General features: G+C 54.4%; 7 protein-coding genes across 7 annotated transcripts; 4 read left to right on the top strand and 3 right to left on the bottom strand.

Annotated features, from left to right (window-relative positions):
- Positions 1–1,973: 1,973 nt before the first annotated feature.
- Positions 1,974–2,951, top strand: PHYSODRAFT_330209 (hypothetical protein; the record flags this gene model as incomplete). Its single annotated transcript, XM_009526825.1, has 1 exon — positions 1,974–2,951. The coding sequence occupies one exon, from the start codon at positions 1,974–1,976 to the stop codon at positions 2,949–2,951; it is 978 nt and encodes a 325-aa protein (XP_009525120.1).
- Positions 2,952–2,984: 33 nt separating this feature from the next.
- PHYSODRAFT_330208 (hypothetical protein) lies at positions 2,985–3,396 on the top strand (the record flags this gene model as incomplete). The annotated part of the gene is made up of 2 exons (XM_009526824.1): positions 2,985–3,260; positions 3,289–3,396. The coding sequence occupies 2 exons, from the start codon at positions 2,985–2,987 to the stop codon at positions 3,394–3,396; spliced, it is 384 nt and encodes a 127-aa protein (XP_009525119.1).
- Positions 3,397–3,718: 322 nt separating this feature from the next.
- Positions 3,719–5,170, bottom strand: PHYSODRAFT_493134 (hypothetical protein; the record flags this gene model as incomplete). The annotated part of the gene is made up of 1 exon (XM_009526823.1): positions 3,719–5,170. The coding sequence occupies one exon, from the start codon at positions 5,168–5,170 to the stop codon at positions 3,719–3,721; it is 1,452 nt and encodes a 483-aa protein (XP_009525118.1).
- A 590-nt stretch (positions 5,171–5,760) lies between these two features.
- PHYSODRAFT_299720 (hypothetical protein) lies at positions 5,761–6,093 on the top strand (the record flags this gene model as incomplete). Its single annotated transcript, XM_009526822.1, has 1 exon — positions 5,761–6,093. One exon carries the CDS (start codon positions 5,761–5,763, stop codon positions 6,091–6,093), a length of 333 nt encoding a protein of 110 aa, XP_009525117.1.
- A 4,184-nt stretch (positions 6,094–10,277) lies between these two features.
- On the bottom strand, positions 10,278–10,812 carry PHYSODRAFT_249668 (hypothetical protein; the record flags this gene model as incomplete). Its single annotated transcript, XM_009526821.1, has 3 exons — positions 10,278–10,436; positions 10,473–10,536; positions 10,718–10,812. 3 exons carry the CDS (start codon positions 10,810–10,812, stop codon positions 10,278–10,280), a joined length of 318 nt encoding a protein of 105 aa, XP_009525116.1.
- Positions 10,813–15,030: 4,218 nt separating this feature from the next.
- Positions 15,031–15,492, bottom strand: PHYSODRAFT_249585 (hypothetical protein; the record flags this gene model as incomplete). The annotated part of the gene is made up of 1 exon (XM_009526820.1): positions 15,031–15,492. One exon carries the CDS (start codon positions 15,490–15,492, stop codon positions 15,031–15,033), a length of 462 nt encoding a protein of 153 aa, XP_009525115.1.
- Positions 15,493–24,267: 8,775 nt separating this feature from the next.
- Positions 24,268–25,722, top strand: PHYSODRAFT_299718 (hypothetical protein; the record flags this gene model as incomplete). The annotated part of the gene is made up of 2 exons (XM_009526819.1): positions 24,268–25,019; positions 25,161–25,722. The coding sequence occupies 2 exons, from the start codon at positions 24,268–24,270 to the stop codon at positions 25,720–25,722; spliced, it is 1,314 nt and encodes a 437-aa protein (XP_009525114.1).
- Positions 25,723–27,801: the final 2,079 nt, after the last annotated feature.

Below are 27,801 nucleotides of genomic sequence, written 5' to 3'. Positions count from 1 at the left end.
GCCTTCACGCTACTCTACTATGCCTGGCATAGTGTATAGTATGCCGTCCACTTGCAGCGTCGGCTGTTCACTGTAAACCGCGGCATTTACAACTTTCAGGACATATTCGGCGTGCATCTTGGCGGGTCGCTGGAGCACGAGCTGGCCGTCGGAGCTGGCATGGTTGAGGAGCACTATCAGGTACTTGTGCAAGAGGAGTCGAGGCTATTATATGTATTCCTGTGAGCGGCAGTCTGCCGATTTGTAGTGTACACCAGAAAAACTAGGACACTCGTACGTCACGGCGATGCATGGGAGACAACCAACGCTGCATTCCGCACCTGTGCTCGCCTTCACGCACCGCTATAAGCGCATTCACTCGCTTCGTACCAGCAGCAACAGGGGAAATGACATATAACGGGATTGAAACATAATTCATCGTATTCTAGCGGCATGCCCAGAGTGGTTTTGTTCAGGCGTGCACACATGCCGAGGAGAAGTGTGACGCATGAGTGGCATTCCATGCAGTTAAACTCACAATCCGCGACCGGTAGACCCACGGTAAGAAACTTGGTCGGTGGCTACTTGTTAGTAGGCGTACCTCAATGTTATTATTTGTTCATACTTGTATAATGGTGGCTGGGGATGTATCACTAACCTGCGTAAAATGGTTTCGTTATAGGCGGCACAGGTTGTTACACTGTTAACCGAGTACCTGTACTCGATGTAGCTCAGCGCATTACAAGTTTGTAGTTTGATCAGTCAGGCGGGGGGGGGGGGGGGGGTATCCCACTCGCAGCGGTGGTAATGGTGGCTACCAGCCTACGTGAATAGTCGACCTCTTAACACAAGGCTACCAGCCTCACTATATGCACGCAATATATTGCTTGCAAAGAGCGTCGTAGGTTGCTTGGCCTTGGAATGTATACTAAATTTGCGGGCCCGTCTTCCCCGCACTTGACGGCGACGACAACACCCGGCCACCAAACACAAGTGCATGGCTCCGCTAATCGGGCCCAGCGCGACAGCACCGATGGAGAAGACGCACGACGGGGTCAATGTCGACTAGATGGAGCACAATCTACGCCGCTATGCGTATGTAGTGGATGCCAGCGATTTACACTTGGTCTCTGAACTCTGCGCAGGCGTCACCGCTTCTTATCTGCCCTCAGCCCACGCAGAATCTGCACGTTATCCCAGAACTACCTCTCAAAGTCTCATTTGCACGCAGAGCTGCATGCAGCCCATCGGGTACTGAGCAAGTCTAGCAATTTGTAAGCATGGTCTTTTTGACTTGATTTATCGCCAATTACAGAAAAGCCCTCGATGAACCACAGTTTTCAAATCGCCTTGCTGAACCGCCTCATTTTCCTTGATGAAAAGCCCCACCCTGCGTAGCCTAGTTTGTAGCCATCTGTGTGTGGACTTTCCTACAAACACTGTGTAGATCAGGTAGGAACAATGATTTCAACGATGCGGTACAGTACTGTAGCTGTGCTTCACCTGCAAACTGCCGTGTTGATCTACCTACAGCAAATCTTAAGTCACCATCCGGCTATCGCACATTGTGTTTAACATTTGGATGTGTCAGTTAAATTGAACAGACGACTTTGTTGTCTCTCTTAGCGCGCAGTCACCTGCAGTCACCTGCTTGATACCTATGCTTTTGCAGCATGTCCACGTGCAGTGCCGCTTACCCCATTTTGTACGTCAGCCCAGCTCGACAATCAGTCGCCAATCCTCCCCAAGACCGAGCCTCATTAAGCATTTTGCGGCCACCAAGATCACTTACTCAAGTCTTCGACAGCGTATACATGCCGCGATCAAGATTGGCGCTCATCTTAATCGTTGTGATGGCAGGCGCCGTATGTGGAGAGACTGATGATGGTTCAACGTCAAGGTATTTTGCACCTGGTCAGCATCATTCAACACTGCAGACTTGCTGGAGAAGTATGCGACTCCTGCCACGGCCACGAGCACCGTCACCTCAATGTATGCGCAACTGGGTTGGGCCCTGGAGTCTGTCCTCGGACACGTCGTGCTACCGCGAGGCCCACATGATGGACACTTGTCCAAGCAACTTCGACCGAAATGAACTCACGAACACGTGCCCTATGGAGTTCCCCGTGGAGTGCGGCATGGAATGCATCCGACAGAACAGCGACTGTGGACTGGAAGTGGCCAGCAAGGTCTCGGCGCTGGCCATGGCGATCTTCGGCACTGCCACCTTGGGCGTGGTCGGTGAGCTGGTGAAGCTGGGCAAGAAGTTGACGTGGGCCGTCAAGTGCACGAACCAGTTGCTGCTGGTGATGAGAGGTATTATTCGGTACGTCCGCAACGTCAAGACGGAAGACCCGCAGACGACGCAGCAGAAGCTCCTGCTCATGCGGTACCAGACGAACAACGTGGTCACCGACCTGCCCATGGCCATCTACGCGTGTAAGGGGAAGGAGATCCCTTCCAAGCTGCGGCTCTCGCAGATCGTGCTGGCCACGTCGCAGTGGATGCTGCTCCAGGCGCTCACCTACGACGACGACATCATCTCCAGTTGGTCGAGGTTCAAGGCCTTTCTTAAAGGAGCCAACTTCACGGAGGCAGCAGAGGAGATCACGGAGGGGGAGATCGATTCACTCAAGACGGCCATGAAGCAGAACTCGAGTTGCGGTGGCGACTTGAAGTCGCTCACTGACCGCGTCTGGCTGACGGTGAACGAGTACAGGCAAGATAATCCGGGCATCACCGACGACGAGCTGCGGCTGAAGATCAGCGAGTCCGACCTCGTGCTGTATGACGTCCCCACTGTGACCAACAACTGCATGAGGCAAATGATCTCCGAGTCCAGCAAAGAGACCGCCAACAAGACGAGGGAAACCCTGCGCAAGACGTTCGGAGTCATCATCAGCGACCTCATCAAGTCCGGCAAGAGCGAAAACTGCACGTCGCTGGACGAGAAGATGGCCGCGTACAAGTAGATCGACATGGGCCTCTCCACCATCTCCGCCTCCATGATCGACCCGACAGATATCGCGACGCTCTTGTCCGAGTACCTCCAGACGGTCTGTGGACCTACGCAATTCATGGGCGAGATCGACGACGGCAACGAGGACGCCACGCTCGGGTTGAACACGCTCCAACGAGCCTTCAGAGGCAGCTCCAGCTCCTGGGCGAAAAAGGGCGACGGCGCTGTGATCATCAACTTCTCTAGCTCCGATACGGAAGACGTGACGGTCAACATCATGTCGGGCGGCGACAAGATCGACGAAGTGGAACGCGACGTGGAGGTCGAACATCACTGCGCTGGGCGGCAAGACGTTGTACCTGGATCGCTGGCGGCCAGGATTTCTCGGACTTCCCGGCACAGGAGGCGGGTCGTTGGTGCTGTGGGTACCGAGGGCGTCGGAGGGGGGGGGCACCTAGAGATCAAAGCCAAACTAAACGTTTCATGACCATCATTCTGCAACTAGAGATCAAAGCCAAACTAAACGTTTCATGACCATCATTCTGCAACTGCAAGGTGCATTTGTGTAGACACACAATAGTACAAGTTGTTTTGTGTTTGTACACAATCTGCGACGTGATACACCTTGTTTTGCATGGCTAAAATAACAAACTCAACCTTTGACTCAGCAGGGCTATTGCTGCTCCACTCACTATTCACCACCGAGCTGACTGAAATGAAGTTCAATCGTGTTGCAGTTTCACTAACTCTACTATTTGATTTAAAATGGCAAAGATCATTTCAACTCACGTTGATCTTCGCTTCAACTTCCAGGTGGCCACCCTGTGACGCTCTGGGCACCCACAGCACGAGAGATCCGCCACCCGTACCGGGAAGACCCAGGAACCCCGGCCTCCAGCGATCCAAGTACAGCGTTTTCCCACCCAGCACCTTCACGCTCGACTTCCACTGAGCAGTCTTGCCCGCGGCCACCTCCACCTCGTCGATTTTATCACCACCAGACATGATATTCACAGTCACGTCCTTCTTGTCCGTGCTTTTGAAGTTGATGATCACCTGTCCGTCGCCCTTCTTAGTCCACGCAATGGAGCTGCCTCTGAACGCATCTTCGAGCGTGTTCAGCCCAAGCGTGGCGGGCTCCGTGCCGTCATCGATCTCGCCCATGAACTGTGTCGGACCGCAGATCGTCTGGATGTACTCAGACAGCAGCAGCGTGAGGCGCGTGGGGTCGAGCAACGAAGCCGCGACGGTCGAGAGACCCGTGTCGATCACCTTGTACGCAGTCTCTTTCTCGTCTAAGGAGGTGCCGTTGTCGCTCTTGCCGGACTTGATGAGGTCGTTGATGATCACTCCAAAAGTTTTACGCAAGGCTTCCCTCGTCTTGTAGGCGGTCTCTTTGCTGGACTCGGCGACCATTTGCTTCATGCAGTTGTTGGTCACAGTGGGGACGTCATACAGCACGAGGTCGGACTCGCTGATCTTCAGCCGCAGCTCGTCGTCGGTGATGCCCGGATTATCTTGCCTGTACTCGTTCACCGTCAGCCAGACGCGGTCAGTGAGCGACTTCAAGTCGCCACCGCAACTCGAGTTCTGCTTCATGGCCGTCTTGAGTGACTCGATCTCCCCCTCCGTGATCTCCTCCGCTGCCTCCGTGAAGTTGGCTCCCTTAAGAAAGGCCTTGAACCTCGACCAGCTGGAGATGATGCTGTCGTCGTGTGCGAGCGCTTGCATGAGCATCCACTGCGCCGTTGACAACACATATTGGGACAGACGAAGGTTCGGAGGCACGGCCTTGCCCATGCAGACCGTAATGGCGATAGGTAGATCCGTGACGACAGTGCTCGTCTGGTACAGCATGAGCAGCAGCTTGCGATCCGTCGCCTGCGGGTCCTCCGCCTTCATGTTGCGGATGTACCGAATGACCCCCCTCATTACCAGCATCATGGAGTTGCTGCACTTGACGGCCCAGGAGATCGTCTTGCCCAGCTTTGCGAGCTCGCCGAACACGCCCATGGTAGCCGTACTGAAGATCGTCATAGCTACAGCCGAGACCTTACTCGCCACTTCGATGCCGCAGTCGTCGTTTTGTCGGATGCATTCCATACCGCACTTCACAGGGTACTCCATGGGGCACTCCGTCCAGCAAGTGTTGGTTTTCTCGTTGCGGTCGTAGTTGCTGGGGCAGACGTCCATGACGTGGGCTTCACGGTAGCACGCGGTATCGGTCGACATGCTCCAGGGGCCCACCCAGTTGCGGTACGTTGATTTGACGGTGCTTGTGGCTGTCGCGGGGGTGGCGACGTTGCTCAGTAGCTCGTCGCCATCGACCGAGGAGGGCCCAGATGCGGAAGGCGGAGTCGTCGCTGGGCGGGCCGTTCGAGCCGACGCAGCAGTGAACGCACTGGCCAGTGCTAGCAAGACGAGCACTATCAATACTCTCGACCGAGCCATGATTCTGCTGTAGAACGCGGGAGATCTGGTCTTGTGGGGGTCAGCGCACAATGAAATCTCCTCTCCATTGGCGGGAGCTCGGAACGGCGGCGGCTACAGTGCTGTTCGGGTGTCGGTAAGCAGCGAATAGTGAAGAGGCCACATAACACGCCATCAGACGAACGTCGGCTGCGAGCTGCTGCTGTAGGATGGGGATGGACTGCCACTGCAACACGGGAAGCCCCACTCGTTGATTAAGGACTGTTGAAGATATTTCGGCCGGACAGATGTTGGACAGCCGCGTTCCGCCCTTCATGCACTGAATTTCTCGGATTTCGATAACCCCTTCACACATGTAAATGCATCTACACAGCGGTCGGCATACAAGCATAATGCCAAGCTTATGGCGCAGAGATCAACAGTTAATAGCCTTCTATCCGATGGCTTGCGCAGTACTGCCGGCGCTTCGTGGAGAGCACTTCACCCCAAAAGCTGGTTCCAAATTGGAACTTCCAATTGCAATTGGAAGTCATAGCAATTTGCTACAGTACCGAATGACTGGAACCGGACAAAAACCATGCAAGAAGGCGCAGCTTGTCCACTTGAGCAGCTCAGCTCATCCAGATGCTCCTGGCTACGGCATGTGGCTTCTCAAGCTGGGGGTGTCGGCTAGGGCTGTCCGAGTATCGCACCCACCACGCTCAAACTACAGGGAATCTAAGTGAGTTAAGGGCCGAACCGCCAGGCTGGTCGGGCAATCCTGCTGCAGTGTGGGCAAACCGATCCCGGCGCAAGTGCCCCCATGCGAATTATCGGCTGAGTTTGCGGACACCCTCTCTCTGTTGTACGAATCGTACATCGTACATCGTACAGTACGATCTATGGGGGGCCAGCAACGCACGCTATCCGAGATTGTGTGGACGAATTGTAGAAGATACGAACGGTGATCTTCCGCTAGGCTTAGCTTATATTGTATGAACGCCAATATTGTGCTATCTTCGGTTATGGAATTCATATATATTTCCTTCTGCGCACACGAATTCGTGCTTTCCAAGACGCTGTAGCTTAGTTCAGGCATAATAGTTCCGAGTTGGAAGCGTCAACTCGTCTCACGTTAGGCTACCTCATGGTAATCCCAAATCGTTCCAAAATATCAATATGACGCCTCAGAACAAACGGGTCTTTGGAGACAGTCTTACGTGGACCTGTTCTAAGGCGACTAACGTTAGGTAGACCCAAAAGTATACATTTCAAAATATTGTTGGGCCAGACTTCCCCATTTGCAAAAAGGAATCAAGTTTCTTCCTTGCTCTTTACAACGTGCTGAAGCAGACAGTAGGTATTTTAATGTACCCCCTTCAAACAAATATCGTCACAACAAAAATATTAGGAAGGTTCCTCACGTACGGTGATAGTGTGAAAGAGCCTTGCCAAATGGTGCGCGAAAAACGTCCGTTTGGTACCCTACAGCTTGGAATGTGTTTGAATTGTCCGGCTCCTGTTGGCTTCACTCCTTGAATCAAGACTCCTTGACGGTAGGCTCTGTGCCTGTGTGCGATGATCTGACAGCACAAACGTTGTGCAATTGTGGGTCTTGGGAGCAGTAAAATTCGGTTGGTTTCCAGTACATTTTGCCACTGTCGACTGTGGCGATTTCTGGCGCTCAAACGTCGAACTGAAAAGGTCAAGCGTTCTTTTTTACCATGGTACATTATGGGTGACTCATGGCTGGGACGTGTGTGGTACGATTTGGAGCCAAATCGCCCGAGCAACGATCCAAATCTTCGTGGCTCCAAATCTTACAGTAAGCCACCGGGTGAGAATATTGTTGTGAAGCGGGTACAACATTGCTGTAAACCGACTCCGTTATATAGGAATTGTTAGCACGTTAAAAAATATCACAGGGCGCCGCCTGCACCGTGCACGGTGCAAGTATGATGTAGAGGAACTTAATTTTATCACAATTGGGAGGAGTCGCGACATGTCCCATTCGAATGGCACAACTCGCGAGTTGCTAGCTCAGCATTTCGCTGGTGTCAAAAGGACCATTGCTGCATACAGTTGAAGTAAAAGAACTACACCTTTTCAACTTCAAAACAGCAAAAGGTAAGATCAAAACAACAATACTCTATAAATGTATAGTATAAACAATATGATATGAATCATCGTATTCGATTATAGAGTACAATTTGCCTAGATATCACAGGTTTTTACTATGGTAAATAATTAGCTAGCTGTGCTGCGTACCAACCAATGAGCTGTGTATAAAAGTACAAAGCTAGCCTGGTCTCTGCTCGTGCAGTTTTGAACTTACATTTTGCAGAATTGAACTTGGAATTTGCGGTTTTGAAGTTGAAAAGGTGTACACTGACTACGGTAATTAGTCTTAGTTCGAAATTAGTCGATGTCAGACTAATTCGCGTGTGTCCGGATGTATCGAATTCAATATTAGTCTCACAAGAAATGCTCAGAATTAGTCCTAGCATAAACAACATTTTGTTGGCATATACTGTGGAGTTTGTATACATTTCACTAGACATTTGTATCTTAGGCAAACAGATATCACAGGTTTTTACTATGGTAAATAATTATACTTACCTACATTTAGTGTACTTCTCAGATAAACTATGAAGCTCACACCGCGAGCCCCTGTGAGGAGCGTCCCCCGTGAAGCCCGAAGTATCGAACCAGCAGAATGAGACAGCGAGGCAGAAAACATAAGCGAGTCGTGGTAGAAGATCGAGACCTTCCTATTCATAATTAGTAAATGTGAATGGTGATCAGACTATATCATGTGCGATCGCCAAAACTGTGTTCACGTCGCTTTCAAGGATTTTGCGCACTCTATTCGTCTTATAACTCGTCTTCGCGGTGTCACAACTCGTTGTGGCCATGACAGCTAATTCGTGCTTTGACAGCGGCCAAAAAACGCTGAAGTACTTGACGCTTCTAGACTAGAGATATTTCCATAGTACGGTTCATAGCGCAGGACTTCCCTGTTGCTGCATACAAATGCTGCTTTGAAAAGCTAGCTAGCACGCAACTTGCAGTTTAGCGAGTTGCGAAAACGAATGGCGGATGGTTCAACCGCCATTCGTTGTTTTCCATCGATAGCTCGTTGCGCTTTCTGGTAATTCGTCCTTCAAATCACTGAACCATGATCCCGCGGTAAGTCGTCCTCTAAATCGTCAAAATATAAGTCGTCTCCGCCAAAATTCATGAAACGCACAATAGTCTGAGTCAGACTAATTACAATAGTCAGTGTAATTAATCCGCAGTTCGTAAGAACTGTCGTTTGCGCCCCTGCGGATGTTTGAGATAATGCAACATAAGGTTTTATGTTGCATTATCGGTTAAAGAGCTATTTGAAACAACAGCAATGACAGTTGTACAGCAATTGTATTACAGCATAGCAGCGCAAACTCCGATTCATTACAGCTCAAAGCATGCTTTCGGCGACAAGCTAACCAGGCAGCAGCAATAATAAAGAGGGGTGATCAGTCAATCAATGCAATTTGTGAGGAATCGACCGAATCGGGGCAGCAAGCGAGCAATAGGTAGGTCGCCGTCGTATCTGCTAAGTTAGTTTAGGCATGTGGCTGTCATTTCTAAGATACGATATCTGCATGTACATGTCGGACGCCACAGCAGCAGCAACTATAAACCGTCGTTGAGTAAACAAAATTATCGCTATTGATTAATGGTCGTGGGTGCAGACTGTTTGTTGAGAGTCGACTTTGAAGTGAGGAGACCTAAACGGCATTGAAAATCAGTATAGCAATTCTACAAAATCAAGTTGCAGGCGTCAAAATTAGACATATAGCCCGAATAACCCCAGAAAATAAACACATTATACATTCAACATGAGCCGAAGCTCAGTCTGGCAGCTTGAAGCTGTGCAGTATGTACCATGAATAGTAGTAACGCTAGTGTGAGTTCATGCAATGAAATGAAATTTGCGGTTATGACGGCTGACTACGCCCGTCGCCGCGCACTGCTGCAGCGCCGCATACGGGGACTCCCGCGGTAGCAGCCCAATAGTGTGAGTTCACGTAGATCCGCCACGGCAGATCGAGCAGCGTAAGCCATCCAGCAAATTGACGCATGATATCTCACAGTACAAAAATAAGAGCAAGCGCTAAAATTCAAGAACGTCTTCATGCAACGCTCTTCTGTGGCAAGCATAGCGCTACTACATAGTACTACTAGTAGTAAATAAAGTTTTCGACTGTGCAGGTTTTGGAATACAGTAAAAAAAGACCGAACTGCGAACACCGCGGGCCAAAACCCGCAAACCAGTGTACGTAACGGGGTTACAGTATATAATGACGGCGTTTGTGATATGGTTCATACCACGATTGGTCACGCTCTGTGATTGGTGGGAATACATGATATTTTGATTAGGACATTTGCTTTAGCACGCGAAGTCCACTGTAGCAATGTCTGCAGCACGACAACTTTTCTGCTCTCTTCGATTCATTACGAACTATTTGGCTTTATCGCATCGTCTCGGAAATGACACAAGCACCATACCCCTGCAGTCAGTCTTCAACGCGGACCACAACGAGATCGAGTGCTCCACCACGTGTGCTCTACCGCGAATATTTCCTGAAAGGCTCCCCCAACACTAACATGATGCAAAAGGCATCGCCGAGACTCCATACGTCTACCGTGCAGTGGATTTCGTACCTTGAGTGTTGCTCGCACACAGAAAAGAAAACCGCAAAAACATTAGCAGCTACCCCATAAAAAATCTCCACAGCGTGCTCATTACTCACCTCCTTGTCAGCTTGTGTATGTACTCGGATGAGTCCGCATCGGCGCCTACTTCCTCGAGGTTCATCACGATGTCTTGCCGACGAAGAAGGTCTGGCCACCGGTGGCCGACACCACAGCCTCCACCTTGCTGCTACGACCGTGGGGTCCATCTTGGCGTTGTTGCCGTGGTCACGGTCACCGGGAAGGACTCGCCGGTGAGCGCGGCCTGGTCGATCTGCACGGGGTTGCCCTCGCACAGGTCGCAGTCCGCGGGCACGGCCGAGCCGGCCGACAGCGTGATGGGGTCGTCCTATATGAGCAGCGCGGCGTTGATGGCCTTGTGCACGCCGTCGCGGAAGCCATGGGCCTCGAGCGCGGCCACGTCGTTGCCAATCTTGAGCTCGTCGTACCTGTCCACGATGTTGAGCAGCTGTAGCAAGGGCAGCACGAAGAAGTCGGGTCAGTCCTTAGTGATGGCGCCCACGAGGAATTGGCGCCGCAGAGTAGACAGTTGCAGTCATACTTTGTCACTACCCGCACCGCTGGTGCGGCGCCACTCTTGGTGCACGTCGCCGCCCTCGCCTCGCCCACGATGTCTTGATGGCCGCCACAAAGGCCCCGTTCACGGAGCTCACGCCGTCTGCATCATCGTTCTCGTCGTGCGTGGTCTTTTGGTTTATCGCCATTTTCGCTTTTAGACCGTAGCGAAAGGTCACAACGAAATCGTGATTTGTCCGTATCACAGTTGCCGTAAATCTACCTCATTTATATCGCACCATACTCGTGCCGAGTCAAAGTGTCACGGATCAACAGGTCATTCACGGCAACTGTGATAGATTCGTATCACAACCCCCCTACCAAAAGATCATGACCTTATCACAAATGCAGGAAATGTCTACATCATGCTACTGCCGGCAATCCGGTCACTACGCTGCTCAAACGCAGGAGAGTAGGAGCTAGGGCAGAGGCGTAGATAGAGACCGGCTTAGGGAAGGAGCGTTCTTAGACAGCCGACAACCTCGGACAGGTCTGTGGGCCTGCTCCTACGCCTATCATCCGAACATGTAAACATGCAAGAACGAGAACCCTTCCTGTTTACGCTTGACGCGCTCCAGGTCCACCTCGGGGCGTCACCAATAGACACCTCGCACCCGCGCGGTTACTAACCACGCTCCCAGCCACTCTAGACGCTACAGCAACCCATCTTGACTCACTCCGTAATTACTCGGGCCGTACCTTGAAATTGCTCGCACGTTCCGCCGACGTCCCACGCAGTATAGGTCCACCGCCGCAGAACAGAACGCTGAGAGACCTCTTGTGTTGTTGGGAAGGGCCGGCACTCCTGCCGCAGAACACCTCGCGTAGTAGATTAGCTTAACTTAGATTCTTCTCGTCCAAATCGCAACTGGGAGGTGGAGCGGCCGGCCGCACGTTCCCTGGCTAGGTCTATACTAAAACCTAGACTACTGCGCGATCTTCAAGGGGACCCTCACCCGTCGCGGCCTTCCATCCGCTCGTTTTGGATTCAATGTCGCCTCTCCTTGCCCCCATAGTCTTCTTCTGCTTCTCTCCGCCGTGTCCTCTCTCCACGGCGATCTTCCACGGTCGCCGTCGACACTTCCAGCAACTTCAATAGCGTTGGTGACTGCAGCAACTCCCGTCACCAGCCGCACCGCCCTTGTCACCGAACACCACGCTGTGCACCACACCGTGCACACTACGGTCACACTGCTTGCCGCTATCATCGAACTCGTGCTCCTCCCGACCCAAGAGCACACACGCCATCCCCGGCCAGAAGATCGTCCGCGATCTTCCCATCGTCGCGCAGGTCTTCGGACTCCTTGGCCGACAGCCACCCCTTCGCCGTAGGTCCCCAGGCCGAACTTCGAACTCGACCTGATACTGCGCCTCGTATCTGCCTGCTCTGTTCCGCACTTTTCGTCGTCCACACTCCCGGACCATGCCTGGTCCTGCGGTGTCCAACAGGTCGTGCATAGGGCGCGCCCATCGAGCTGGCCCATCGAGCTGGCCCTCGCCCTCGCAGTGCGCGTGCAGCGCCACCTCCAGCATCACCACCGCCGGGATCAATACGTGCACCACCTCGTGCTGCCTGCTCACCGTCGGTTCCTCCGCCTGGGGCTTGGTCGTCACTGCGTCCCTCTTTGAGACTGTCGTGTGCTACCTCGTTGGTGTTGCCAGCGCCAGATTCTCTTGTCGTTCATGCACTGTGGGGTTCCGTAGCGCTTGAAACCCCACGATCCGCGTCTGCACCGGCTTCCTTGGCGTCTGTCGCCGCTTGTCCGTCACGACGAGTGCTCCGCCGAGCTGCCCGGGCTCCACGGGCCTCGGCTTCGACCCGTCGTTTTTTCTGCTGCTCTTCGACACCATCCGTGCTCCGCTGTGCGCTCGCTTTCCGCTTGCGAGTCGCCTTCTGCTCGCTCACGCCTCTCTGACTGTGACCGCCTCCCACTGTACCACCAGCAGCGGCTCTCATATTACGGGGCTCCGTTGCAGCGCCCGCTATTCCTGGTTGTCTCGATTCTGGCACCACGCTACCTGGTCCTGGCGTTGGCGTGCCAGTCCCCGAAGCTGTAAGCCGTTCTTGTCTAGCGCCACCCACCTCACTGGCGGGGGCCTCGCTCACTGGCCCACTTGCCGCTGCTGTTTGCACTTCAGATGCTCTCCGTCCTTGTGCTGCACCTTGCTCATGCCCGACGGTGCTCACGTCTGCTCTGCCACCGACTGCGTCAGGCGTGGAGACGCCGTGACCAGCCTCGCCCGCCACGGACGCCTCGCTGCTGCTTTCCTCGACGCCGACGCCCTCGTCTTCCGCCAAGTCACGCAAAATTCTGTCTGCCACTGTCTCCAGCTGCCCTGGAGGGTAGTGATAGGATAACATGAAGCTGCAATGCACTGGCAGCTCTTCCTCCGTATCCTGATGCGTGACACGTCAGTTGTCATAGCCCGCGTCTGCCTCAATCTTAGCTGGGCCCACCCACTGGTGCGCCAGCTTCGTCACACCTCTACCACAAGGGGGCTTCAACACCCACACCAAGTCGCCGACTTTGAAATGCGCACGCGTTGGTTGTAATACTTCTCACGTCGCCTCTGGTCCCGCTGAAAAGCCACCTTGGCTATCGCAGCCGCTCGCTCCATCTGCCGTACCAGCTTCCTGTGATACTCTGCCCATCGACCCACTTGCGTTTCACCGCTCGCCCTTAGTAGCTCGTTTGGCGTCCGCAGGCGCCGACCCATCATTAACTCATTGGGTGAGTATCCCGTCGTACGCGTACGCTGCGCATGGAACCCACTGGTCCCAGTCATTCTGGTTTTCACAGACGTACATCGATATCATGTCCTTCCACACCTTGTGGAAGCGCTCCACCAGTCCAAGCAGCATCGGCCGATACGGTACGGGCGTTGCTTGCTGAGCTTGCAGCGCTCGCACCAGCTTCTTGACCACTTCGCCATTCAACTCCGGGGCACCATCCATGACCAACTCCCTCATCGAGCCGTAGATCAGCACGACTCGCTCCATCAGAAACTTAGCGACAACGTCCGCCGTGTGCGCTGGCGTCGCCACCGCTACTGCATATCGACTCGCGTAGTCCACAGCTGCGATCACATACCTGTTGCCACTGGCCGTCATGGGTAACGGACCAGCAACACCAAGTGCCCATCGATCTCCAACCGCCCCGATGCCTTGACTACGAAGCGGCGGGATCACTGCCTTTGGCCGCGTCTTCCTCGTGCCGCAGTCCCTGCAGCTCCTCACCCAGTACTTCACTTGGCCCCGCAGATCTGGCCACCAGTACGTCCTCGACACCCGTGCCATCGTCTGGGGCGTCCTCAGGTGCCCTGAGTAGATTGAGTCATGCGCTTCGCGCAGCGCCTTGGCCCTCATAGTCGAAGGTAGCACCACACTCCGTCCTCCGTCATCACCGAGCACGTAGATCAGACCATCATCGCCCTCCACGGCCTTGCGGCCTTTGTACGCCTTGCTCTTCTTTAGTTTCTGCACGAACTTGTCACGCTGCTGATGCTCACGTATCTCGTCGTCCGTCAGCTGCCCGCTCTCTAGATCACCGGCTCCAGTGCCGATTCCTCCAGCTGTCACCGGTGTTGAGGACGTTGGCTGCGCACCCCCAGCCGCCGCTCGCACGCGCTGCACGGTCACAGCGGGCATATCGTCAGTGCTGTTCGTATCTGCTGCCGGCCCTTGGCTCGCTGCCACTTGCAGTCACAGCCGCTGGCGGTTGTCTGCTTGCCGCCACGGCACGTACTGGTGCTCGAGACGGCGCGTCCGCCACCACATTTGTAGATCCAGCTCTGTAGTGAATCACAAAGTCGTATTCCTGAAGCTGTAGAGCCCATCTGTGCAGGCGCCCCGTCAAATCTTTTGACTTCATCAAAAACGTCCTTTGCGTCGGATATCTATTCGCTGGGTATGTGCATCGTGGAAGCACTGCGGCTGGTGGAGGCGGTACAAGCTGGCAAAGACTCGCGCAGTTGTCTGCCATGGCGCGTTACTGACAGAATCGTGGTGATACACAATGAGTGCGTGAATGATCGAGCCATGGTTCGGAGCGCCCGACTTCAGCAGCAGCTAGCAGCAGTAGCAGCGACAGTAGGGGTGGCGACAGCGACTACGGCTTCATGGTGGCGCGATCGTCGAGATCATGTGGAGCTTGCTGTCGATATGGCAGCAGTCGTTGTAGTCGCGGAGCTTAGTCGGCACGACCGTCACGATTGAGCCCGGTGGTGGTAGCATCGGGCTGTCCTTCTTGATGTCATACAGTGAAAGTGTGATGAGGTATTTATTTGCTTCAAATGTGTTCTCGCGCTGTGCATCTTGGTAGACCTGTACGACAATGATGTGTGAGAGCCGTGTACTTGCAGGACGTTTAATGCTTGAGCGGGTCGACGATGTAGCGCAGCGGTACCTTTTGCTGGTCGGCCAGTGGCTCGGGCGCTCGCTGGTCGCCCAGATAGACGCACAGGAAGTGCGCTCTGTGGGTGTCGTCCTCGGCGGCCCACAAGAGTCGCGCCTGGATCCGCACCGATCCGCGGATCTGGGGATCGGTCATGTCGTTGCTGGCAATGAACGCCCGCAACCATGACATGCACGCAACAACGTCAGCACCAGACTGGCAGTTCGCAGCGGCAAGTGTACCTTCGATGTTGTCGATGACGTACTTCTTCAACTTCTTGACGGGCGAGACATACTCAAGCAGCGCCGGGTCGCTCGACGCGCGCTCGTGTTTCTGCTTTTCAGGGGGCGGTACAGCCGAAGACAGCTCCGTCACTGTCGAGATTGGCATCGGTACCGCCATCGACGGCGAACGGCTGCCGAGAGCCGTCACCATCGTCGGCGTTGACACTGTGGCTGCGACCACAGCCGCAGACGTGAGTGTAGTGGCCGACGTCACTGGATCGTCGGTGTGCTAGGACTTGGCGTGCTTCTTGGGCGGCATCGACTGGACAGGGACGGTCGTGGACGCTACTTGAGATATGGAGTCCCGCAGCGCTGCTTCACGGCACGGTGCCGATCGTAGCGATCGCTTGGGTAGTGCCGTTGCGCATGAAAGCCGATGCGCATTGAAGCCGTTAGGGTCGTGATTGGAGAAAAATGCCAAAAGTAGGCGTCATATGGTTGAAGCGTTGAAGTTGTCGTTGCCAGTGAAAAGCGCTGCCCCTAAAGCGCCAACGCTCATCAGCGGTCGAACGCTCGCGAACTTCCCCATCCGCCTCGAACACGCCACCAAGGAAAAGCAGATTGCACCATTTGATATGCTCGTCGTAGACGAGATCTCCATGATGAACAAACCTCAGTGGCTGAAGCTCGACCACCTGTTGCGGCGCTACATGCACGTCGCCTGCGTGCCGATCGGCAGCGTGCACACCGTGCTCGTCGGCGACTTCCTGCAGATGCCGCCGGTAAGGGCTGGTCCAATCTACTTGGACCCCATGTATAAGGCGCGGCCGAGCACCGTCGACGTTCAGGCTTCGAGTTGTGGCGCCAGGTTACAACCATCGTCGTTCTGGACGAGTCGGTCCGCTTTCGCGACGATCCGGAATGGAGAGAAGGCTGCCGAAATGCGCGCCTGGGGCACTGGACGCCCGAGTTCATGGCAATGATCAACGCCCGCGTGTGCAACCACGAGCCGCACGAAGGCGATCCCCTCGCGGCGCTTACCGACAGTGCCTGCGTGTCGTCCGCGTTCGTGACACCCGAGAACGCCACTCGGCTCGCAATCAACAACGCCATCATGAAGGCGACCGCGTCGGTCCTGCCACGCGGAGTCTATCTGACACGCGTGGTCGCAAACTTCAAAGGTACGCTGAATGAGCTTAGTGAGAGCGACCTGCGGTACGTGCTGAGTCTCCCTGACAATCGTTTCGGACGGATGGCGCCGTACATTGACCTCGTGGACGGCATGCCGATCCAGGTGACCCAGAACGTCACGACGGCGAAGGGCATCGCGAACGGCACGCTCGGCCGACTCGAGTACGTCCACTTCCCGGCCGACACCGAGTTCCGGCTCGCCCGTGATGCTGCAATGTCGCTGATCGTGCGCCTGCCAATCCGTGCACCTGAGTACGTCGTGATCCGCGTGCCACGCCCGCAGGCCGGCCGGGCGGCGACCCAGATCTGTTTCTTGTTCAATACGAAGGCCTATAAGAAGATCACAATCAGGCTCGCGCCAGCGCCCGACGGCCAGCCGCGCTCCGTTACCGTGCGACCGCAGCAATTTCCCTTCGTGTGCGCGGTCGGCTCGACCGTGTACAAGGTCCAAGGGGAAACGCTGCGGTCGATGGTCGTCGTGGACTGGAAGTCGTCGATGGCCGCGATTAACAAGCCGCAACAGACTCATCTACTTGTCTCGAGGGTTACAACACGCAATGGACTACTAGCTCTACAACCCATGACGGCGAAGCTGGCAGCGTGGTCCAGGCCACCGGCGCACACGATACAGGAAGATGAGCGGCTGAGTGGCCTCAGTGATGCCACGTTGGCGGGTTTCCACCCGTCAACGTGGCAGACCGAGGCCCCAATCCAAGCAGCCACTGTAACGGGGTTACACGCACAAGTGGCTACAGTCACTTGTTACTCTAACAGATGCGATGTCTGTTAGAGGTTTTGAACACTTCCTCGACCTTGGTGTAAGGTACACCAATGGCTACATACATTTACGACCACCACGACGGGTGGTCCATTGAGACTTAGGATTCCTATTGGCTGAGAGCAGCATCTCTTAGCCAATGAGCGACATGCATAGCATTGGATTTCTGCCAACCAGCCGTTGGCAGATTCCTATCTTCGAATATTACATTTAGAGAAAGTCAGAAACATAAAACAAAAATAGCAGTTCTCATTTTAACCCAAAAACATTACTTGGATCGTTTATTTAGATTAATCTATACTCGGAGGCCCGAGTATAATTAATTCTAAGTTAAACTAAGCTACGCTTCCTCACATACACGCGCACACGTGTAAGCTAAAGTAGTGAGCCAAAGTAGGCCCACTACACCTGGTAGCACTTTGTAGTCCGTCCAACGACCGACTACCTGAGTTCGTACGTCACCGCACGAACGCGGAGCTGAGAACCTTCCCATGGATACGGAGGTGTCCATGGAAAGATCCACTACTGTCCCCACCTGTCGGACCCAGAGTGGGAAGCTCTCCAACGACTGTCAACAGTCATTGGTGAGGCGGCTGTAGCTACGATGCTGCGTACGCTAACGCCGACAGAGCAACATGGTGTTGCTCTGGGATTCATCATGAGGGAGCAGCGATATGCTGCTTCGCCTACCACGGTGTCGTCCGGGACGACACCACGCGCGCAATCGCTGAAGCTCAATGTGAGCAACTATGTCGGAAGAGAGGGTGAACCTCTCCTCCGTTGGCTTGTCGAACTCGACACTGCCATTGCGGCTCGACGTATCGTCGACCCGTTGTCGAAGGTTGCGTTCGCCATATCATGTCTTGGGGGACGTGCAAGAAGTTGGGCGTATGAACGCTGACTCTCGGATCCAACGTGCTTTAGCACGTACGAGGGTTTCAAGGAAGAGCTCAGACAAGCGTTTGAGCCCCCGCAAAACGAGTTCCGGTCGAGGGCGGAGTTCCTCGACCTGCAGCAGGGCAAGCATGATGTCCATGCTTACACTCAGAGAGCACGGTACTTGGTCTCGAACATCGTGACCAATCCGATCGACGAGGCGACCAAGGTCGTCACGTTCATGAAGGGACTGAGAGATGGGCCTGTGAAGACCTATCTCTTCCGTGAGTACCCGAGTACTCTCGAAGCTGCGATTATTCTTGCAATACAGGAGGAGTTTAGTCTGAGGCAGGCTAAACTGCATGCAAATGCGCCGAGGCTGCAACCGCCTCCGGTTGCGATAGCGGGAGGTCTGGAACCAATGGACCTCTCGAATACAACGGCTGCTGATTATCAACAGCAACAAGGAAGTAATGTACGATGCTTCCGTTGCGGAAGGATCGGTCACTATGCCCGAGAGTGCACGGCACCCGTGCACCGAGATGGTGGTCGACGCGGCGATGCCGGGCATCGTCGCGGACAAACAAAAAAAGCTGGAACCCAGTAGGCGCGGGGCGCCCTACTGGTGAAGCAGTCACGCGTGTCCAACTCGGACATGCAACACTGAGGACTGCAGCCCCCAGTGAGGACCCTTCTCACTGTAAAATGCATGATGACAAACCGAACCTTGTCATCTTGGACGTGTCTTCGAAGAGAGAGAGCAACTCTCTTCGTGCTTTGATTGATTCGGGCGCGTCGAACAACTTTGTTCGACTGCGAAGTCTATCAAGTCTTGACTTCGAGGATTTAAAGATACCTCGAAGTATGTTGGAAGTTCGATTGGCAACGGGTGCCATCGTTAAAACCGAGAAGCGCATGGTACGCGTGCGCTTCACGCATGAAGATCAAGATTTTGTCGAGACCTTTATCGTCCTGGATCTGGACGATAAGTTTGACATTGTATTGGGCATGCCGTGGCTTGCACGGCATGATCCGGTCATCGATTGGGAGAAGCGCACTCTCGTGCGCTTCGGTCGCGACAGCGGAACAGTGAGCGATGGCCCTGTTGCCGCTACGCACGCACCGACAGGTGCGCGCGACTCCCCACTCGAGACAGCGCCTAATGCTGTTGTCCCGGAGCGCCCTGGGCGCGGGCGAGCACGCGCGCAAGAGCAGCAAGCGTCGTCGTCGGCTGAAGGAGAAAATGTGTTGATCTCGGAGATCGACACCCGCTTTTCAGCGAATCAGGAAGAGTCTCCGACCTCAAGGGGTACGGATGACGCAGGCGAGTCACACGCGCTCAGCCGTGGAGGCTGAAGCGATTCTGATTGGATCAGTTTTGGCCAATAATAAGAGTCAAGGTGACGAAACGCCGTCGACTCGGGAGTCGATGGATTGGGTGAATTTGATTCGTCGGCTAGGGGAGCCGACGCATCCTCCGTAATGGGGGTCTCCGCCAATGGTTGGCGTCGAGGTATTAAAGTCGCGACGGTTCCGGGAACCGGCGCTGCGAAAAGGAATTTCGCGTCGACTCCGGGAGTCGACGCACCCTTTGTAACGAAGGGCTCCGCCAATAACAGGGGTCGAGGTGAAGATGGCGTGTCGACTCCGGGAGTCGACGCTGCAAGTGGTGCGGACGGTTGCAAACGTCCCGCACCGGCAAAACGTGCATGCTGTCGTGCAGCCGGGCTGCACGACGAAGCGTCGTTCTACCAAGCCGGGCTTGAAGTCGCTCGCCCGCGGGATGTACCCGCCGGCGGTACTGAAGAAGAAAACCCGTCCACGGCTGGGCCTGGACGAGGTCAAGAACCAAGTGGAGCCGGGCTCCGCAAAACAAAAAGACGGCGCATGCGAAGACCGCTGCGCAAGTCTCGGCCTGGGGCCGAGACGCTACAAGGAATGTCTGCCGGGCAGACGGAGGCTGAGAAGCCGGACGTCGAGACGTTGAACGTCTTGACGCGTACCTGTGCCGGGTTCCGGTACAGGGAGATGACTCTCGCTAACCCTCTGACGCAAGCGTCGGAGTTGACTTCGCTTCCAGTCATGAGCTGGAAGCGCTTCGCGCGTGACTTGCACGATGGACGCATCGAGCAAATATGCATTCTCTCGGACGCCGAGAGAACGATGAGCGAGAATGAAGATCTGAGGCAGTTCTTCATGGAGACCACCACTGAGAGCGAGGACACTCTCAGTGCGAAGACGAAGAAGGAGCGCAACTACCCGGTACATGACAAGGAGCTCCTTGCCATGAAGTACGCACTCGCGAAGTTCCGAGTGTATCTACTCGGAAGCAAACCGTTCGTGGTCTATGCGGACCACGCGTCGTTACGGACGGCTGTGAGGTCGCCGCACATCTCGCAACGGATGGCGAGATGGCTCTCATTCTTCGCAGAGTATAACTTCCGGGTTGAGTACAAACCCGGAAGACTCAATGTGGTGGCCGACGCGCTCTCGCGTCGACCTGACTACGCCACGACTGATGCCGACGTCAATGCCATTGACGCCATGCGATTGAGCACCCCGACGTCGTCACTGTTGGACGACGTGAAGGTCGCGTACGCGCACGACGCGGAAGCGAAGCTCTTGCTGGCCTACGGCTCAGCGCCTTCTGACCAAGCTCGTCAGAAGCTGCCGAAGCATCTTCGTGCTCGTTCACACCGTTACCGGGTGCACGACGGGTTATTACTCTACAGTGCAGTCGACGACAACGCGGACCGCGTTGTCGTGCCCAATGACCATGACCTGCGACTCAGGATCATGTATGAGTATCACGATGCACCGACTGCGGGGCATCCGGGCCGTGAGAAGACATACATTCTTCTCACGCGAGACTTCTACTGGGCCCACCAGTATAAATGGGTGCGCAAGTACGTCCGTCCGTTGCGAGGTTTGTCAACGTGTGAAGCCTGCGCCTTTCGCGCAGGCTACCTTGCAGTCACTACCAACTCCACGGGAGTGTTGGCAGTCCATGTCTTTGGACTTCGTGTTCGGTCTTTCCCCGGACAGTCAGGGGAACACGGGCGTTGTGGTCTTTGTTGACCGCTTTAGCAAGATGGTACATCTTGCGGCGGTACCCGCTGAAGTGACTGCGAAGCAGACGGCGCGTCTGTTCGTTGACATGGTGTTCAAACACCATGACATGCCGATCAACATTGTGTCGGATCGAGACCCGCGCTTCACTGCACACCTTTGGCAAGAAGTGTTTACCCTTCTTGGGAGTCAACTTTCGATGTCGGCTGCGGACCATCCGCAGACGGACGGGCAGACCGAACGCGTGAACCGCGTGCTCGTAGACGTGCTTAAGAGCTACGCTCACTGGGGCGAGTGCCTGCCGATGGCAGCGTTCGCCATCAACAACTCGGTACATGTCTCGATCGAGCATACACCGTTGTGCGTGAATGCCATCAGGCACCCACGCCTCCCGAGTCTACGAGGGATGGTGACTCCTTCCTAAAATGGGGGAGGATCTCCGACTGCAACGCAGCAGCCGAAGACTGCCGCTGACACTTGCACAGTGTCAGTCGCGATCACGCGCAAGAAGAACAAGAAACACGGATCTGTGCAGAGCACAGACACCGCCAACATGGACGCAGAGGCCGGGCCTACTGCTGGAAACGAGCTGAACTTGTTCAGCTCGGACAAACCGTCGTTCGGTTTGTCCAAGACGCTATTGCAGCTTCTGTCGACCGACAGAAGCTGAACGCAGACAATGTTGGCAGGGGCAACACTAATGAATTCGAGAAGGGTTCATTAGTCTTGTTAGCTAGTCAAAACCTGCCTAAACATGCAGTTTCCGACTTCGGGGTGAGCAAGCTCGCTCCGCGCTTCGTCGGACCGTTCACTGTGCTGGCACGGCACGGCAACGCCTACACACTGGACATACCGTCTAGTATGCGCCTCCATCCGACGTTCTACGTCGGACGGCTGAAGCCATACCTCCAGCACGAGCTACCTAGCTCGGCTGAACCGAAGCAGAAGACTCAGCGGAAGCCATCGTCCTCTCCAGCGCGACTTCGCGCTGGAGCAGCGGGTCGGGCTAATGGTCCAGCTCGGCCGGAACGATCGAGGCGGTCTGGGAGGCCGCCGCAACCTGAGCATACTTCAGAGCGCCGAACCCAGCGCTCTGGAACTACTCCACGACCGGAACTCGGTCGTGGGGAGACGCGAGATCAGGGTCAACACCAAGTTGACCACACACGGGGCGTGATCCCACCACCACCGCCGCCAATTCGTGACGCACACGGCTCAACTCGATGGATAGTTGAGCGGATTGTTGGTCGCGGTATCCCGAGAACGAACAGGCAACCGGTTCGTTTTCGTATCCGTTGGAGAGGATTCCCTCCCAACCAAGATACATGGGAGCCGCGGAACGTCTTGCTCGAAGGCGTCCCGGACATGGTGAGGGCATACGAAGCCCACCATGCGCTACATACTGGAACGTAATGCGAGCGCTGCTGTTAACAGTAGCGCCCGAAGACACTTCGAGGGCAGACGTAGGTCCTGCCCCCGCGGCAGCGACGCACTTCGCACGTTGCCGCGCATGCTACTCAGCAGCAGAGAAGTTCTCCGCTGCTGCGCCAGCGGACTTTAACTTCGACGCGCTCGTTCCATCACGAGCGCGCTCTCTTCAACGTCACGCATTGACCAAACGGTCAATGGTGGTTGACGTGCCGAGACCGGCACGTCTAACCTTGACGGGGGGATGGTGTAACGGGGTTACACGCACAAGTGGCTACAGTCACTTGTTACTCTAACAGATGCGATGTCTGTTAGAGGTTTTGAACACTTCCTCGACCTTGGTGTAAGGTACACCAATGGCTACATACATTTACGACCACCTCGACGAGTGGTCCATTGAGACTTAGGATTCCTATTGGCTGAGAGCAGCATCTCTTAGCCAATGAGCGACATGCATAGCATTGGATTTCTGCCAACCAGCCGTTGGCAGATTCCTATCTTCGAATATTACATTTAGAGGAAGTCAGAAACATAAAACAAAAATAGCAGTTCTCATTTTAACCCAAAAACATTACTTGGATCGTTTATTTAGATTAATCTATACTCGGAGGCCCGAGTATAATTAATTCTAAGTTAAACTAAGCTACGCTTCCTCACATACACGCGCACACGTGTGCTAAAGTAGTGAGCCAAAGTAGGCCCATTACAGCCACCCAACTCCCAGCGAAACACAATGAACCAGAATGCTTTGAAAGTACCTAACATCGATAATCAACACGTTAGCGACCACCTTGCAAGTGCATGCACATTGCACACGCACCTCTGGACTTTACTCGTGAAGCTTCGTCACTCGCTCAATGAATGCATTTGACTAGCTGCAGCACTCAAGACTCGCGCTAAAACGGCTGTCGCCGTCCCTGACGGCGATTGCGGAGCGTGTGCGCTGTCGAGCGCTCGATCCTCTGCGGTCGTTCTGCAAGTGACCCACCGCCCGCAACATCCCCGTCCGATGTCGCCCAAACGTCGCGTGAATGACTCCCGAACGTCGCACATAGGTCGCACGATCAAAACGCGCCGCCTTTGGCAGACCCCCCTACGATAGTTCTTCGAACTACGAACAAATGCAGGAGATGTCTACATTATGCGCACTATTCGCTGTCACCGCTATCCCTGAAATTCCGTCTACATCCAAAATACTATATACATATCCTGAATGTAGTAGGATCACCACCCAGCTGAATAATACGCTGTTCATAACTTTGGGCTGTGAGACGGTTATCCCGTGTCACCATCGCGCTCACCTAGTACGAGGCGGCAAGCTTCCACGCGTACAATCGTCAAGTGACCATTGCTAGACTCTCAGCTGTGGAACCGGGCGTCGATTTACCACATCGATAAATGGGTTTGTCGTTACGGGGCCGCGCGCACTTGGTTGACTTGAGTGCTATATCCCTATGCATTGATTGTGTTCACAAGGGGCAGGAGATGGATGGGAGCCTCTCGTGAAGCGCATCAACATCGCGTTCGCTGGCTCCGGAATTAGATCGACGAAGCGCGTGGACGGAGCCTGTAGCAGCGAAGGCGACCGAAGCGTCGTTTTGTGCTGAAGATTGTATACCAGACTGAAGAAGCAGACGTATGAAGATGGAGGCAAGCAGTTCGCGGGAGAGAAACACGACGTCGTCACACGACGACGTAACTATGGAGGGCGCGGACACACCAGCAGGGGGCTTGAGTAGCTCCAGGGCCAAACGGCCACGCGCCCAAACAGACCAAGGGATGACAGAAGATGAACTTGATGAAGAAGAGCTAATTCAAGCTTTCTCGGAGGAAGAGTGGGCTGATGTCGAGCGCCACCTGCAGGACACTACCACAGAAGTGGTTTTCGCAATGAACGAGCGCTTGGTGAAGGTCAACGGCTATCGTATGACGCTAGCCGACTTCAAGCAGGACATCATCGAGCTGTGTAAGCAGTTGGGCGTGCTTTTCGAGGGAGACGACTTGATTGAAAGCGTGATGTTTTTATCAGGGCGCCCGAAGAATCTGGACCGAGCACTATGGTTGGTGCTGAAGAAGGGAGAGATAACTGTGGAGGGTGTGCGCATTTGGGTACAGTCAATGTTCACGGGCAAAAAGACCACGCCACTTACGCTTAACGAATTGGAGTACATGAATTGCAACCGTGTCTCCGTTTCCCAGTTGTGTGACATTGTTAAGGAATGGGGTGGAGCAGACTTCGTGGTGGTTTCACACGGGTACAACACAGATCGGTACAACATTCGGCAGCGAGGCAGACGCCCTGTGCAGGAATGTTTACACGTGGCAGCAACTGAGTCGCCATATCCAATCTACTCCTTCCGGTTGTTCTTCCCAAGCCCCCAGGCAGCGAACAGAGTGTACAAGTCGTACCTCGAGTCACAGAGAGGGCGGCTACGGGGCCATGGAGACCCGACGAGTACCATGAAGTTGAAGCCTGTGCCACATGCAGAATGGGATTCATCAAGCAATGAGATGTATCGACCCGCGGAACGAGAAAGCCGTCAAGAATTATTTCGAGTCGGCATCTTCGGATTACGAGTTGAGATCAAAGCAGCAGACATTGAGGAAGTGCTCGAGAGTAATGGGTTGGGTAAGGTGAGAGTTGAAATTCGTGGAAAGCAACCGCTGTTTGGTGTGGGAACGTGTATGTCATCCGACCAGCAGAATGCCATTCTCACCCAATTCGGCCCCGAAGGCGCCAACGTGCTGAAATACAAGAATACGCCGCTTTACCTAAGAAAATGGGAGGACGTGCCAGCCCAGCGCCGCTGCCACGAATGTAAGCAGCCCGGTCATCTCAGGTATGCATGCCCGCGCCTTACTGGTCTGGAGTCCCAACATCAGCCAGCTAGTGCTGTAGTGTTGTCAAGCCGTCGTGAGAACTCGGCCATGTGGACCAGCCAAGGTCTCAACGAGTACGCAGAAGCCATGCTAGACCGCCTCGTGCGCGCTAGAACGGACCGTTTCGAGCAGCGCTTACTCCATCTTGACCAACAGCAGCAACGCACCGAGCAGTACGTTCAGGAAATACGACGAGATCTAAGTGGGCAAATTAGCTAGGCAATCACTGCTGCAGCCACGACGTTCCAGGAGCAACTAGAGGAACAAACGAAGACTATCGCCAATCTTCTGGAGAATTTTGGTCTTGGGGGTCCAGTGCGCCAGTAGGGTGGGCCTCCAAACAAACCACTGGCACCATGTGGAGGTTTCGCTGGACAGGGTTAGTTGTGCTCCTCCTGCTTCTGCAGCTGGTCATGAATCTCCCGGCACTTAACGCTGTTGTCGACGCCGCTTCAAGCGGAGGTCTGGAATGGCCGAGAGAAGGTGAAGCGTATCGTGATGAAGCGGATACTTCTAGTGGGACAGATGCATCGGTGTGGGAGGACAGAAGTGCCGCTGGGGACCGTACTACTTCGCGCCACTGCCGCGGTGGGCGGAAACACAGACCATGGAGACCCGTTCGATGTTCGTATCACAGTCCAAATGACCCGGAACGAAGTACAGTGTTGAGGAGCATTTTGCAGCGGGAACACTACTCGGGCGATTACATTGGGGATGACGAGAGTGGGCACGAAATCGATGAAAATGGGATACGTGTCTGTACTACCAATATCAACAAATATTTGCGTAAGAAGATGAATGATGAGTTGGCTAGCTGGATGATTGCCAACAACCAAGACATCATGATTATCAGTGATCCAGCACTCCAGGGCAGACGCGTTGAACAGGTGTGGGTGAGCACGACGGAGCCTCGCAAAGTGCCAGGGATACTGGTAATAGGCACGAAGTACATTGGAATGGCGTTGCTACGGGAACGCTGGGAAAATCGGCTGGTGAAAGACAGCATTTCGTACTCTCGGTCGATGTGGGTCACCATACGCCTTGGACGAGCCCGCATGCTGTGTGTGATTGGTACATACATTCATCATTCACCTGATCAGCACGAGGAAGAAACCAGATCTGAATGGGAGTGGATCCAACGGCAAACAGCACTCGGGCGTGAAGCCAACGCAATTATCATCCTAGGCGGCGACTTCAACACCTACCCAGACCCCGATCGCGACCGCCAAGGTAATGGTGAGCGCACTCGGTCGGCACAACGCATGAATCAGTGCTTTGCCGACTGGGTGGGTGACCATGGACTTGTCTCGTCCTTTAAATGCAGACATCCAAACACGAACCGGTTTACGTACGCTCGTCAAGGCATCAAATTTGCACTTGACGACATTTACATATCTGGAGAGCATGAATCGGTGGTGGTGAGAAGTGGGATTTGGCTCAACAGCATCCTTAGCAGTGACCACGTGGGAACTTCGTTTGCTGTTCTTCGCTGCGAAAGAGGGGCACAGATTCCAATTGGTCTACGTGGAGTAACTCCAATCAAGGTGGTCAATACGAGGACCAAAAGCATGGAGGAAATGGAGCAGTTCACACGTACCACCGACCAACTTCTGACTGAGAAAAAACTCACCCTGATTGATGATATTGCTGTGGAGAATAGCCCAGAGGAGGAGATCTTGCAATGGCTTGAGCATGCCATTGAAAACATGAACGAGTGCTTAAGCACCAGCGCGGTTAAGTTGTGGGGTGTCACGAATCAGTCGAAGCGCCAACTCGCTAGATCTGTCTGTATCAAAGCCAGCAACCGTTGTACCGCCCAACTCAGACAGGTGAAGGTGCTACCTCACCTTCCGGACACTGGAGTGGAGGAAATTCAAGCTGCGATGACCGCGATTATGTGGCCACGCTGGGTGTTGAATCCCAGCCATCTTGTTGCTGACTGCGCGCACTTTCAGTCAACCCAGAGGTTACTCGCAGAGTTTCAGAGGGTGCCGCAAACGAGAGACCTTTGTTCGTGGAAGAACTGGGCTTCTGCTGTATACGGCCGATGGCGGAATGTGATGCGTACACGGCGAAACTGGCGCCAGACCCAACGTCGATTGAGAATGCAGGAGTAGCGACAGCAATGATTCAGTGGGGGTGGAATTAAACGCTTCTTAGGCAGCTCACTAGGACGCGCAGCGCCTCCCGTAACGATTCGAAGTGCACTTGTATCGGACCAGGCTGGTAAACGTTATACTGAAGACAGGGATGAGGTGCAGATTGAATCGACGAAACTACTTGATAACTGGATGATTC

This window comes from Phytophthora sojae, assembly GCF_000149755.1.
Source record: "Phytophthora sojae unplaced genomic scaffold PHYSOscaffold_3, whole genome shotgun sequence".
Lineage (NCBI taxonomy): Eukaryota > Oomycota > Peronosporomycetes > Peronosporales > Peronosporaceae > Phytophthora > Phytophthora sojae.
Note: the sequence above shows the minus strand (reverse complement) of the source record. Positions and strands in the feature narration are given on the sequence as shown.